Raw genomic sequence first — 14952 nt, forward strand, 5'->3', positions numbered from 1 at the left:
ATGACTCCAAGATCCTTTTCTGCCTCTGCACTGATGAGAAGGGAGTTCCCCAGCCTGTAGGTATGCTGCTGGTTCTTCCTCCCCAGGTGCATCACCTTGCACTTGTCAGTGTTGAGAACAGGATGAGTTTCATCTACCCACTCCTGTAACCTGTCTAGGTCTGACTGCAGCCTATTCCTCCCTCCAAGAGTGCTCACTTCTCCCCACATCTTAGTGTCATCAGCAAATTTGAACAGGGTGCTTTTTACCCCCTCGTCCAAGTCGCTGATGAAGATGTTGAACAGCGCAGACCCGAGGACCGAGCCCTGCAGAACCCCACTGACCACATCCTTCCAGGTTGAAAATGACCCATCCACTACCACTTTCCGGGTGTGGCCCTCCAGCCAAGTAGTGACCCATTTGACTGTGTAGGTATCGATACATGAAGGTGACAATAAGACAGACTTTGACATTCCAGTTTCTGGAAAATGGCAAATGTCAAAGCCTTTAAATTGCTATGACTACATAGTCTATTAAAATATATAATAAAAAAACCCCTCTAGTTTTAAATTTCTGACCATAATGGCTTTAACATGCTTTCTCCTCCTCATCACCTTCCCCTCACATTACTGCTCACAGAAACACTATTTCTGTTTTTTTGTGTGATCAAGGGGAGCAAAATTGGGTCCCATGAACAGTGGTTTTGCTTCAGGTGCACTAAGCATGGAGACTATCAGCACTTGACAATGCTACAAAACAAGATTAAATAGAATGAACATAGGTTTTTATGAGAGACAAAAACCTTTGCAAAAACTTGAAAGACATGGAACAGTAGGGTTTGTCTAAGTACCCAAGCATTTATAAACTGAGGCTTAATTAAGAATTTGTTTAAGTCCTTCAAACTTTGATAGAACACTTATTGAATCACATATTGTGAAAGATGTTAAGTGAAGTTTTACCTGCCCAATCCAGCACAGTAAATATGAGGGCTCAAGAGACTGAGCTACCTTGAAGGCTTCATGAGCTTGCTGTAAAAACACGTATGATCAGATGCAGAACAAAATATTTAAAGACTGTTAAACAAACATAGACAAAAATGTATTGTATGGGTTACTGACAAAAAACTAATGGATTAGCTATTTCCATGGAATAAAATGGAGTACAAATAAATATCCAATACTCGCATAGAGTACTTAAGTACCACTTCATTGCTTTGTCTTTAAAATTGAGCAAGTTCAACACCTTTCCCATTAGCAGTGATTAATGGGACATTTTATTTGCCTTTGGAAAAAAATTCAAGCCTCTGGTAGAATCCAGTTCTGCAAGTTTATTTCCTTCATAAAGTGTTTTCAAAGTGTTCATTCACAATCACTGCACACACAGTTTGCTCTGAATTGTGTGCAAGCTTTTTTTCTTTTTAATATGAACAATTATTTATTAAGGAGGTCATATTCTTAACCTTAAAAAAGGCCTTGTAACAAGTTTAGATACTTAGTGATAACCCGTTTTCTAAATCTTGCATTTAGCTTTTTTTAATATAATACATTTGATTTTACAGAGTAGGGGTTGATTTAATTCTGTTCTTGAAATTTTGGAGAGCTACAAATCAGATTCTCACAAAATCTAGGTAAATTAGTTTAAATTAAAGCCACCTAATTTTATTTTTCTCCTAAGGCTGAAAGATGTACCAAAACATGCCAAATACCTAAACAATCTAAAATATGGGCTGGCATTTATAAGTTAGGAATTTCCCAGTTCCAACATGCTTGTGACCCAGATTTAATTCAGTTTTGGTTACCAGAATTTGTAAGTGCTAGGTTGAAGATACACTCTCTGCCCCAAAACTGTGCACACAGTATTGTTTTTATTTAACTAAACTATCTATGAAAATACTTGAATTCTTTCCACCCCCGCATTGCGCACATCTACATGTGTGCTGTAATGTGCATTTACGCATGACAAAAAAAACCATGCTTTTTAGCTTATGTGCATTAAAATAAGCTAATGAGCATTTTTTTAGTCCCTCACAACGGAGAGCTCCTACAGACATGCAACAAGGCTGCTCCAACATGCTGTAAATCCAGCACATTGATGCAGACTCAATTAATCAAGACTGCTGGAGTGTGGAAATTAACATGCTCCAACAGCCTCTGGAGTCACGCGTATTAGCATCCCCATGCTGAAAAATGGGAGCAGGGCACTTTAAACTAAAACTCATTTGATGGCCTTTAGTTCAAAGTACCTGCCACCATTTGCAGCGTGGAGATGCTGATCCACATGATGCTCAGGCGCTTTTAATTAGCACAGTTCACAAATTAAAGTACCCCCCTTCCGTCCCGCCTCAGAGAGCATGTCTATAAACACCTGGAGGTACTAAATTTAATGCACACTAGCAAAAGCACATTATTGAACGTGAAGATTCACCCATTAGTAGTAAAATGTATTAACATAACATGCCAATATTTAAGATTTGAGGAGAAACGCTTTACCTCAATGTGTCCATTTACTAGATACAAAACCCCCAAGTTGGTCCAGGCAACTACATTCTAGACAAAACAAATTAAATGAAGTTAAAAACCTACAAAAACTTAAAAAAAAAGGGGGGGGGAGAGAACCTTAAATGCCCACTTATAGGTAGATACCATCTGTTCTATCACTTACAATTTGTTCAGCTTGAACAGATTTGATGAAACAATGTTGAGCAAGAGCATAATTCCCAATTGCTGAAAGACAGGAGAGCTAAATGTAACTGAATTTTGTTAACAGAAGCAGCTAAGCTGTCCCCTAAATTAGATGCACAGTTTTACTTGAGTGACTTACCACTACAGGAAGCAACCACACCAAGAGCATTCCAGTAGAGGTAGTTTTTACTGTCAAGCCTCACAGCTTTTTTGAGACACTGAGAAAAGGAAGATTAAAATGTGAATTAAACACTCAGGTATGGCATGAGGTTTCTCATGTTTTAGTCAGTTTCAATTACACCAGAAAACATCAAAGCAATTTTAAAAAGTAAACAAGGTCTTTTTCAAGTATTATTGAAGATAACAGAAATATAGGCAATACCTGTACAGATTTCTCTAACAGTTCACTGATCTCATTTGTGTCACTACCCATTGCTGTTAGGTGTTGTGCTTGATGATAGTAATTTATTCCAAGATCACACCATATGTTAGGTAAGGACATCAATTTTAAAGCTCTGCCGTAACACCTACAGAAACATGAATCACAGAATCATTTTATTTCTACCCAAAGATGAACAGAATATTTAACTGAAGCCTGCCTGATGAGCAACTTTGAAACAACAAAACAAAAAAAACAAACAAAAAACCCCCAACAGGTGATGGGTAACCAGCCACTTATGTGGGAAGAAATATCAGAGCATTTCTTGGCTTCAGGCACAGTAGTTCAGATACGATGTGTGTATTGCTGTGACTCTCAACCAGTGTGTTACACCACCCTGGAGTACCACAAAATCCTTCTGAGGATGCTGTGGGGTGCCATACAAAATACTAGCACTGTTTAGGTGTCCAAACACCTACACACGATTCACAAAATAAATCCAAAGATTTTTAACAGGAAGCCATAGTGTTAAAAAAAAAATACCATTCTGACTTGTTGTGGTCTGAGTTCTTTGCAACAGAAGTGGCCTATTTTTTTCTGTAGTCCAAAAAGTAAAAAATTAAGAGCTGGCATTTTCTGAAGCGTGCCTTGAGTCAAACAACATTGAGAACCACTAGTGTAGGGATATATCATAAAAAGCCATGGACACTATTCAGTTGATAGGCCATGGAACAGCTGTGTAGATCGTGTCAAACAAGTGCTGATGTTACTGCATCATGTATTGTGTGCACACCATGTATGAGGCTCAAAAAAATCCATTTAAGAAGTTTAAAAATTCTATTTTAGAATATGTTATTGTGGCTACTTTGTATCCTTACCCTTATGACATCAAGTACAGTAAATACCATGGCTTGGATTTTAAATGTGGTTGCATTAATTTTTTGGCAGATGTAGCTAACTCCACTCTGAAAGCCTTAACATGTATGTAGCTAGCTGCATATACCTCACAGGAAAACAAAAAAGACTGGCTAAAATTCAGATGCTTTTCCTAAAGTATATTTCTATGCATGAATAGAAGGTGTCATAAATTTTAAAGTAGTCTCCTATGAGCTTCAGGACCAGAAGCAAATAATCCCCTATTACAGAATAATAAAGTTCCTGCATTTGGTCTTGGACAGCTGTGAAACTTACTAAGTTTGTCGATTTGAAATTTACAAAAGCAGTTACTGTCATGAAGTTGAATTCTCTACATCCTGGGAGACTATGGAACCACACCTATATTTGAGAGAACAAAAATACATTTCTAGACTGGGCTTCACCTACCCACTGTAGAAAGATAAAGCTTTGAACTTTAAGGCAGAAAGGGTGGGATACTGTGACAACTGTTTAGTAGGCAAGATAAATAATTAATTTGTCACAATCCTGCAGTTATCACATCCATCTCACTTCAGCACAGGTTGAATTTAACTGATGCAGGATTGAGCACAAATCAACTCACGCTTTTAATATTTTACTTTTTTAGAGTACTTAAAATATTTCACTAGACTGTGTACCATATACTGCGAAGTACCCAATGATTGTTATTACCTTCCTCCCAGGATGAGGAGCTCACTTTTCTTCAGAGTTTGCCTGTCTGTCTTCTGACCAATAAGGTATCCTAGAACTTTAACATTCACTTTAGATGTTGAAATCACATGCACACTAGTACACGCATCTCCAAGTAGTTTCCAGAGACAAGATATATCAGGACGACACTTTGCTGCTCTATAAAAATTAAGGAAGAAAACAAACAAAGTAGTTCATTCATGGAAATCTTTAGGCACCTATGTCTCAGTCTTTCAGAAGTTTACTTTTCAAAACACTAGAACAAAGTTCAATTTAACACAGGTCACCTCCAAAACAGAAAATATATTTCCTTCTCAAATACAAAGTAAAGAACAACATCTGTCATATATCACTGTCACTACTTAAAAGGTAATACAGATAGTGTTCATTACTATGCAACAAACTGAGGTTAGAAAGCAGAATACCATTTCTGCATTTCCACAGCTCATTAACAGCCATTCACAACATCTTTCTTTAACTGCAAGATCTTTGGGGTAAAAAGACCTAGTTTTTAAAATCTAAAGTCAGATAAGATTTATACATTCTTGTTTATCAGGTGGAATTAGTTTCTTGCTTTAGCTAAAGAAGTTATGTTTACTGCTATTACCAATGAAGTGTATACATTTAAGTGTCTAGAACCCAGCCAATTACCAAATGATGCTGACAGGGGGACAATCCATGTGGACAGACAACTAAGTATACTATGTCAACTCTACCCCATAAGTGGACTCATGAAACAATTACTATGGATCACTGGTATGCAGCAAGTCCCCTTCTTTTAGCTCTGTAATTTGCTCATGGTAAAATTACGGTATTTACTCAAATATAAGATGACGCTGAATGAGACGACCCCATAATAATTAGATTCTGTACATGGAAAATATATACATTTGTTATAGATTCTGTATGTGGAAAATTATAACAACTCATAAAGAATCTATGTATTTGAGGGTTGTCTTGAATCATTGTTCCCCCTCCCTGGCTGTAGTAGGGAAAGCAATGGCTGGAGGTGGGGGCAGAGTCAGGTAGCCCCCTTGCCCTCTGCCTTGCCCACTTCTTTCCCCTGCAGCCTTCACCTCCCTGTCCCCCACCCAGTCTCTGCCCCTTCTTCCCTCAAATTTCCCCTTGCTGTCAGAGGTAATTGGGCTTCTCTGTCCAAGAGCACAACACATGGAAGCTCAGCCCTTACCTGGCTATGCAGTAGTGTTGGCACTGCTAATTGGCTGGGCAGGCAATACAGCAGTGTAGATGCTGCTGATTGGCCAGGAAGGGGCAGGAGTTTCTATGTTCCCTGTGCCTGGGAGAGAACCCAGCTTGAGCCGGAGCTGAGCTGTGCCTGACAGTAAAGGAGAGGGAAGGGGGTGGGCAGGAAAGCAGAAGCTGGAGAGTGAGGCCGGAGGCTGCTGTGGGTTTGACTCTGGCCCCAACATGGGCTGAGGGACAGAGTCAGAGCTGAAGCAGCTGCCTGCGCTGCTTCATATGCAAATACAAGATGAGGGGCCATTTTCCCCCATGCTGATTTGGGGGGGAGGGAAAACCATGTCATATTAGAGTAAATATGGTATATAATTTTCTACAGAGACCTCTTCTGCTCATAGGACCCAATTAAAAGGAAGTTTCTGAAACTTCAGAAATAAATAGAATTAAGCATGAGATCTAGAATTTTAAAATGAAAAATAAAAGACAAAAAAGTAAGTAGAAAAGCCTTCTTGTTAATGAATCTAATTTGACAACCTAATTTTGACCCTATGGAGTTACCACTTCTGAATTAGTTGGGTAAAATTTCTCCTCACCAGATATTTAAAAAAAAAAAAGAAAACCAAAACAAACCCCCTCAATTCAGGCAAGTGAACCAAGAAGAAAGTGTCATTCAGAGTACAAAAGGTACTTTTCATACTTGTATCATAAAAAGGCACAAAATAAAATTTCATCCTAGGCCAAAATAACTGAACGTCCAATCATTCCAAATTGTAACTGACACTACAGATTTTAAAACTTCCAGTTCACATTAAATCTTTAATACAAAATACTAACTGTGTAAAATATTCAAGTGATTGCTCGATGCAGTCCAGCGCTTTGTCATCTAGGTAATCTGCAAGAGCAGCCCTTGCTACCATGAGGTAGCATTCACCCAGACCTGAAAGCAAAAGAATTGTTACCTTTGTTACGGGAGACTTCTTTGAAATAAGAAACTTGCTGAACACCACAGGTAAAGTAGGACAGAAACAAATAAATGAAAAAACAGGACCCTTTTGCTCATAATAGTAATTCAGCTTTTCTTACCCTGGAAAAAAATGAGCTGAAGATTATGTAGGTTTATGTTTGGTGTAACTGTAGAAGCCAAGACTGACCCAGACATCCAGCACTAATTCCCATTATCAGCAGCTTGATGTAGGTGTTTGACTTTTGTTCTACCCCAAGTTTTCCATTCTCGACGCCTTTCCCTTGCTGACAGCAAAACTGCCTTGTCAAAGTCAGGGAAAGAACTACATTAAGCAGCAAGCTATTTGCAAATATCACTGCTTTCAGTATGTTTAAAGGTCCCGGGACATCTCATCCCTCACTACGTAGAGGTAGACAACAAAATCTGGCTTGCTCATTGCATAGAAAGGCCATGACACCTGTAACTGACTAGACATCAAATCTGGTTCTCAGGAAGTAATTCAGGATTGGACTGCTGCATTTATTTCTTTGAAGAACTCCCGACATCTTAATCCAATATTGTAGCAGCTGGTACCATGATCTTTCCAGGGTTTCCACTGCTCAAGAGCTCAATGCATCACCCAATAAGCAACACCCAAGATACGAAACATGCCTGATATACCTACATGCGACCCTGGCTCTGACTTAAACCCTTCACAAGCTTCTAAAGAAAACAGCTGCTGCTACTCACTGCCATACGGAGCATTTTTGTCTACAATGAGCTGGTATCACATTCAAACTGTTAACAACTATCCAAAATGACAGAAGAGAATAGGAGAGAAACCATGAAAACTTTTAGTCTGACAACTGATGCAAAAGTTACACTGACTTCTGGGTAGATAACCCCAAATGCATCACAAGAAGCTCTCTCACAGGTGCAATGCAGAAGTACTAAGGAGCAACGGATACCCATTAAGGTGCAAAATTGTGGCAGCCGTTTTGTTTCAGAGGTGTTTCGGGCCATTCCAGTGCCTGAAATTGTGAATCCAAATCGAAACTGAAGGCTCTGAAATGAAATGAGGCATCTAAAATGTTTTGGAAAATTTCAGCATTTTGGAGCTGGGCTTTCAGGGAAACAGCTGCACGCTGCTGCCCTGCCGTGTGACTCAGCCCTGCAGGGAGCAGAGATCCAGGGCAGTGCAGGGTGGGCATCAGTGGAGAGGAGAACCACGGCACGGATCTCTGCTCCCTGCGAAGCCAAGTCATGCAGCAGGGATCAGCAGGCTTGCTCACTGTTCTGCACTGCTTCCCTGTCACGTGACCCGGCATGAGAGGGATCAGAGATCCGTCCAGGGGTCTCTTCACTTGCATGGGAGGGTAGCGGCCCTCCCCCTGCCCCCAATGAGCCATCCACGGCTCCATCCTACTCCCCCAGCCCCAAGCCCCAGCTGGGCAGCAGGGCTGTGCAAAGCTTGCAGCCCATTTGAAACAGATTTGGAGGAGGTTCAGCCGAAATGAAACAGGACAATGACCCAAAACAAATCAATGTCCTCTGTAATGGCCAAATCCGAAACTGAACTGAAACACAGCCGTTTCACACAGCCCTAATACCCACCCACAATATTGAAAGAATAATTCAGATAAATTACCACCATGCAGTAACAATGACTCAGTGAAGAAAGTTAACAATCTGTTTGTTATACAGCACCTCATTGCAAAGCAAGTGTCTATGACTGCATGAATTGTGTGGGTAAGAGGCAGAAGGGGGACAAGTCCTATGATACATTTTTTAGGCTGTCCACTCCCTCAACAGCTCAACCCTCTATTGAAAAAAATCAATTATTGGTATTTAGCAAGTGGGGTTTTGCTAGTTATAAAATATTTTTTCCTATTTGAACTGTGTACAGCTTTCTTAATGCAGAGGTTAGTAATTCAGTTTCAACATTTAATTAAACGAAACAATCCAGCTTTACTACCTTTTAGTGCAGATACATATTCTTTTGACTTCTTCAAGATTTTTTGATATTCAGCAATCGCTTCCTTGTATCTTCCTAGAAGCTGATCAATTACTGCAGCCTGGTAAATACTGTAAACAGACTCTGGGTTCAGTTCACTGGCCTTTGTGAAGGACTTAAGTGCTGTCGTATAGCCACCTCTGCTCAAGTAGGCCTCCCCAAGAGACTCCCAGCAGTTGGAGTCCTTTGGATCTGCCCTCAGAGCTGCCTGCAAGCTAAACATGTCAAGTAAGACATCAGATTAAATTAACCATATTAGTGCAAGATACAAAGATCCCTGCTTTCTCAATACATTTATCCTTGTCCCCAGAAATGTGTGGGTAAGAAACCATATATGATCAAAATATTTCTTGGGTTTTTCTGTTTTGTTTTTAATCCTGACAATTTTTAGCTTCACCTCAGACATTACCAGTGCATAATTCACCAAAATTACAAAACTGGTTTGTTTAGGAGTGGATTTTGGCCACTGGTCTGAACATAAGACCAGATCATTTGGCAGTAGCTGCTGCAGCATCAGCAACAAGTCAGATTTATGGACAGAAAAGCAAGTTGTGGTTTATTCACATAACCTGTCTGTTATAATGTAAATAATAAACAAAAACTGTGATATGACATGTCCAAACGTTGAACGAGTTACACTCTTACTCACTACACAGATAAAGTGAGGTCCTACAATATTTACATTATTCTCAAAAATATAGCTTGACTGAAGACAAACTGTTCAATTGGCTTTGCACAGGCAACTTAAGCTAAACATTAGTTCTTACTCAGCTACTGCTTGTGAATGCTGATTGGCTCTCAGGTAGTAAAGACCACGACGAATCCATGCCCATTTTGCTGCACCAGCACTTGCTTTTTCAGTGACTGAAGTCAAGACTGCTATAGCAGTCTCCTAATGAAGACCCAAAAAGTCAGATTAGATACATACATATGTACAACACAGAACAAAGTTATCATTCCTGCTTAGTATTAGGTATATTCTTAATACAATACCTAATTATTCAGCCGAAACGATCTTACTTGTGGTAAGATAGGAGATCAGGTACTTTAACAAGAAAGAAGTACAGGGTTTATCCCCTTTCAAGCATAAGGCAACATTAATGCCTGGTCCATAATATACTGTGGTTATTATGCACTACTTTTACAAGAGGACTATAATCAAGACTGGTTTGCTTAGACTGGTCAAGATTCCCACCTCTAAAAAGATATTATATCCCATCTACAGCATGCTCTTCATGTAGGATTTTATTTTTTGCTATAAAGATAGCTTTTTTTTTATTTCTGGATTAAGTTGCTAAAGATCAATGCAGACAGTTGATGGAAGGAAGGGAACAGAAAAGAATTTGTATCAGTCAACCTTACTAAATGGACAGAAGGAGCAGTCTGCATCCCTTTTCCTTGGTTAGCTGCCACTAGTTTGAGGGAATTCCAATTACACCCAAGATCTAATCAAACTTCATAAAATTTAATTAGAAACAGTTATAGGAACATTTCAGATCTGTCATTTGCCCAAATTGCAAAAAAAAAAAAAAAAAAGTGTTAGAGTATAAACAAACATCTGAAAGGAAAAAGAATTAGGCATCTAAGAATGAAGAGTAAGTTGCATGCTGGTGTCAATAACTATCTTATCTGTGGGAGGTTAAAAGGTAACATTCTTCTGAGTATTAGACAACTGACTTTCAGAAAGCTTTGTGAAACTGTGTTGGAAAGAGTACTGGAATTTTGGTAAGAGGGTGTAATTAACTTAAATTCCAGATAACATTCTCTAATAAATATTCCAAAATGAGGAAGGTACTCTTAAATAAACTTTAATCCATTTGAATAGTTAGAACACTGCACCTTCCAACTAGAAAAGTATGGCCATTATAAAAATGTGGATTTCTCTATGAGCAAAAATATTTAAAGCTTTTAAACAGAATAGTGTTAGATGGAAGCAGCAACCGTATCACTAGGGTTTCAGAATTGCTCTAATGTCTCTGACAATATTTTAAGGTTTTTGGGGTTTTTTTTCCAAATTAAGCTTTATAAATCATCATCATAATATTAAGTCTTCCTATTAACCAAATTTCAAAAACTCTTCTAAAATGTGGTCAGATATGGATTACTTTGGACTGTGCTTTTATTATCCAACACTGAAGAATCTGTTTATCCAAGTGGGGGTTTTTTGGCATGGCAAAGACAGAAGACACACTTAAGCCCTCTCTATAAATGCAGGTCAAGGCATGGTTGGATTTAATGCATGATTTACACAATCATGCCTCCTGCCATATCACACATGCATAGCAGGAAGCGTGATTGTGGGATAGCACATTAGATCCAATATTGCCTATGCAATGGCAAGCAAGCACCCTTGGCTGGAAGCCCCCTTTGTTGAGACAACTGTGGCAGCAACATGTAGCTGGGATCCAGAACCCCATTAAACTGTGGGGACTCTGGGTCCTGCCTGCATGCAAGGTGCAGCCCAGACCCAGAGCCCTGTACGTGCCCAGGGATTTCGTGCACCCCTGAGACTTGGGGATCATGGCAGCTGTGACCCCCAGGGCTTGGACGGTTGTACCCTTGTGGCTGGGAGCCCTGTCAGCTGACAGGGCTCACAGCTGCAGGGGAGAGACCCTGCTACATGTGAAAATTAAAGCTTGATAGCAACCAGCTATAAAGTTAGTACACATGTTTGAGGTCTCCCTTTATAGCTGGTTGGAGTTGTTTAATGGTGCAATAGCTATCTTGCATGTGTAGCTGATCTCAGGCTAAGTGCACAATTAACCAGTTACTTGTGCGATATCTGTAATGTGTAGGGGGGTCCTTATATTCCTGAAAGTTAAAAGTTTCCCAATAAAGGCATACATGCCCCCCCCCCCCAAAAAAAATCACTTGCAGTACACCATTATTGTTCCAACTGCTTTCAGACTTAATATAAATTTGAATTTAAGTGGAGGTTTCAAGCATGCTTAGAACTATAGCATTAGTAAGCAATGGGGGTGCAGGTGTGTATATAAAAATTTTTGGAATTGTTTTTATTTTTGACAATAGGGAGCTGTTCTTCTCAGAGTCACTTCACATTAGAAAAATGTTCCAAAAAGAGGTTGGATATACAATACCGTGTCTCCAAGTTCCATACTTAAGTCTACAGCTGCTGATCCAGCTTCTCCATCACTTTGATTCAATTCAAAAGCCTTTTTATAGCAGCCACGAGCTCTGTTTTTGTCTCCCGCTACATCTCTGTAGTAATGGCCTAAATAGCAGAAAACACTTCCCATGTAGCTGTCCAATTTTGCAGCCTATAAACAATTATACACAAACAACACATTTTGAAGCAGGATTCTAATACAGAACATGTTCAACAACATAATGCCAAAGAGGGACCACCATGGGAACCTTTCCTTATTTGGCATGTTCAACATATATAATGCATACACTTAAATAGCAGAGTGCTACCAAGGAAGTCACTTATGAATTCCCCACATTACAAGAAAAAAAAAAAACTCAGTAGGCAGCAAGGTGTCAGACTACAGGTTTCCCTCAATTTATGCGCGTTCCTTATATGTAAATTCACTCTTATGCGATAAGCATACTTTTACCTTGCATATAACGAATTATGGGTCTATTTGCTCTTATGCGATCAGCATAGATGCCCCCCCCACCCCACGTCTGTGGGGGGAGGGGAAAGGGCCATGACTCCATTCACCCTGGCCCCAGCTGCAGCAGCCCCAGGAGCGGCCAGTGCCAGCAGCCACTGGGTTTCACCATGCTCCACCTGTTCCCCCGTGCCTGGGCTCCGCTTGTCCCCACTCACCTCTGCTCCTGGGCTACACTGTATCCTGGTAGAAGAGGTGAGTGGGGACAAGCAGAGCCCAGGCACAGTGGAGGACAGGCGCAACACGGTGCAGTCCAGCGGCTGCAGGTAGCTGGCACCAGCCACTCCCGGAGCTGCTGGAGCTGGGGCGAGTGCCATGCGCTGTGCTGCCTAGGGCTCCGCTTGTCCCAGCCCATGCTGGAGTGGCTCTGGGAGTAGCAGACACCAGCTGCCTGCACCAGGGCACAGCGCAGCCCAGAAGCAGAGGTGAGTGGGGACAGGCACAGCCCAGGCAGAGCATGTAGGCAGCTGGCGCCAGCCGCCCCCAGGACTGGGATGAGTGCCGCTCTGTTCCCTCTGCTTTGCTGCCTTGTGCAGCCCCAGGAGCAGCACCCCTCCCTCAGTCCCAGCCTCACTCCCTCCCCTCACCACCATGGGAACCTATCCCTATTTGTTACACTGTAAAATGGGTTCGCTTTATGAGAATTAAAATTTATGCACTGTTATCTGGGAACTCATGTACCACACACAAAAAAAAAAAAGAAGAAGAGGGAAACCTGTACTTCAGATCAGAGCTATTTAGTGACAGCACTAAGATATCCTAACTGACATTGCACATGAAACAGAACAACAAGCAAATTCTGAAGGACAAGTTAATCTGAAATTATTAGTTACACAAAATGATTTTTTCTAAAGCAACAAGCTTAAAAAGTATATAAACCTGTCATTTGCATATACAACGCATAGTTTTACTGTATTACATTGTATAGAACTTCAGTCCAAGTCATGCTGAAATTTAAATCTACACTGTTAAATCCTTAAAGTATACCCTGTTGGTTTAACTCTGAAAGGCCACAACTTGCTAGCAACTGAACTATAGTTTTGTGAGGATGAACGAAGACCAACATTATAAATGTTAAGGCGTTACTTCTTGTGGGCACATGCAATGTAATCCAGGGTTATTAACCTGGGGACCATAAGTAGAAATGTCATATTTTCTCACCCCTTACTGGTCAAATTGATCAACAAAGACAGAAGCATATCAACACTTCTGCCAGCCCTTTTTCCCCACCCATAGATATAAGGATTATCAATTGAACTGTGGAATGAGTGAGCTTTAGAAGTTATGCTCTGGCAGATACCATATCAGGTCAGCACGTGATGTAAAAAAAACTCTTGATTTTTTTTAAATGCTGCTTTTCAACCAATATTAGGGTTAATAATTTAAATCCAGCCTTCATCCTTGGAGTACTGTACCAGTGCTGAAAGTTCTAGGTTGGAAAAGAAAATGGAATCTCTATAGTGTGAACATGAATTCCTACATAAGAAATCCAAAAATTTAAACCAGTATATTCCAAACTCTTTCTTAATCAGCTTGTATCTTTCCTGAGATCATTTTGTCCAGTGCTCTTCTCTCTATTTCAGGATATGCTTCAGGCTGGATATCAATTATCCTAGAGAAGAATGTTGCTGCTGCAGCTGTTTAAGACTTCAACATGGCTAGCATTAGGAGCTTCCAGGAGGGCAGGTGGCTTTCAATGAATGACCTCTCCAAGAGTTTGTGGGGATATCCAGCTTTCCTGGCTCTCCTGGTTTCTTTTCTTTGTCCCAGGCACAGCTCAGCAACTGTGAAGTAAATACTCATTCCACCCACTGTATTTTCCACTTCAGGTATAACAATAGACTATTCCACAAACATTTATGGATGCTTTTGTTACCTTCAAGAATTGACTAAGAGCTTTTGTTTTATCTTTTCTCGTCTCTTCACCCATGGACCAATAAGTCAGTCCCAAGTAGTGATGATACTCTGCCACTTCAGCTTCTCTTTCAATAGCACTTTGAAAACTAAATAAAGAAGGGGAAAGGAAAAAAGGTTAGGAAAATGCTTTATAGGAAAACAAAATGAGAAAAAAGAAAGAGACACACACAGATCTTACCTTTTCTCTGCCTGTTGATAGTTCTTTTGAGTGTAATGAATCAACCCCTCAAGAGCATGGGCTTCTGCCACGTGAGGATGAGATGACATAATTTGTTGTGCAACCTGCAAAGGGATATTGCGTGGTCTATAGTTTCATGCTGAAAGAGTTCAATTAAAAAAAATAAAAACTTCACACAAATAACAACATACTAACCTTTGAAGCTTGGTCAATCAAGCCTTTGTTTACATAAGCCCGACCTTTAAGAGCCAGAAGTAATGGGTCACTATTTACACCAGGCACCTAGAAAGAATAAGCATTATCTGAATTTTCTGACCCTACATGTTGATGGGTATTAACCAACAGCCAACACAATACAAAGTAGTAAATATTTACTCTTCTCAGCCCCTCCCCAGGTAACAAAAACAACACTTAGAAAACG

At 40.2% G+C, this 14952-nt stretch overlaps 1 protein-coding gene across 1 annotated transcript in view; it reads right to left on the bottom strand.

The window, feature by feature from the left end:
• Nucleotides 1-14952, bottom strand: part of TTC37 (tetratricopeptide repeat domain 37) — a 76052-nt gene that overhangs the window by 34178 nt on the left and 26922 nt on the right. The window contains exons 12-24 of the mRNA XM_019532390.1: nucleotides 14727-14813; nucleotides 14532-14635; nucleotides 14313-14439; nucleotides 11900-12079; nucleotides 9569-9693; nucleotides 8763-9016; nucleotides 6679-6781; nucleotides 4627-4803; nucleotides 3043-3187; nucleotides 2800-2878; nucleotides 2641-2702; nucleotides 2469-2525; nucleotides 939-1007 (exon numbers count right to left, since the gene is read on the bottom strand). Of these exons, the coding sequence (XP_019387935.1) occupies nucleotides 939-1007; nucleotides 2469-2525; nucleotides 2641-2702; nucleotides 2800-2878; nucleotides 3043-3187; nucleotides 4627-4803; nucleotides 6679-6781; nucleotides 8763-9016; nucleotides 9569-9693; nucleotides 11900-12079; nucleotides 14313-14439; nucleotides 14532-14635; nucleotides 14727-14813 (1569 nt within the window). The remainder of the gene's footprint in view (nucleotides 1-938; nucleotides 1008-2468; nucleotides 2526-2640; nucleotides 2703-2799; nucleotides 2879-3042; nucleotides 3188-4626; nucleotides 4804-6678; nucleotides 6782-8762; nucleotides 9017-9568; nucleotides 9694-11899; nucleotides 12080-14312; nucleotides 14440-14531; nucleotides 14636-14726; nucleotides 14814-14952) is intronic.

The sequence above is a fragment of the Crocodylus porosus genome, unplaced genomic scaffold (assembly GCF_001723895.1).
Source record: "Crocodylus porosus isolate Cpor-Errol unplaced genomic scaffold, CroPor_comp1, whole genome shotgun sequence".
NCBI lineage: Eukaryota > Metazoa > Chordata > Crocodylia > Crocodylidae > Crocodylus > Crocodylus porosus.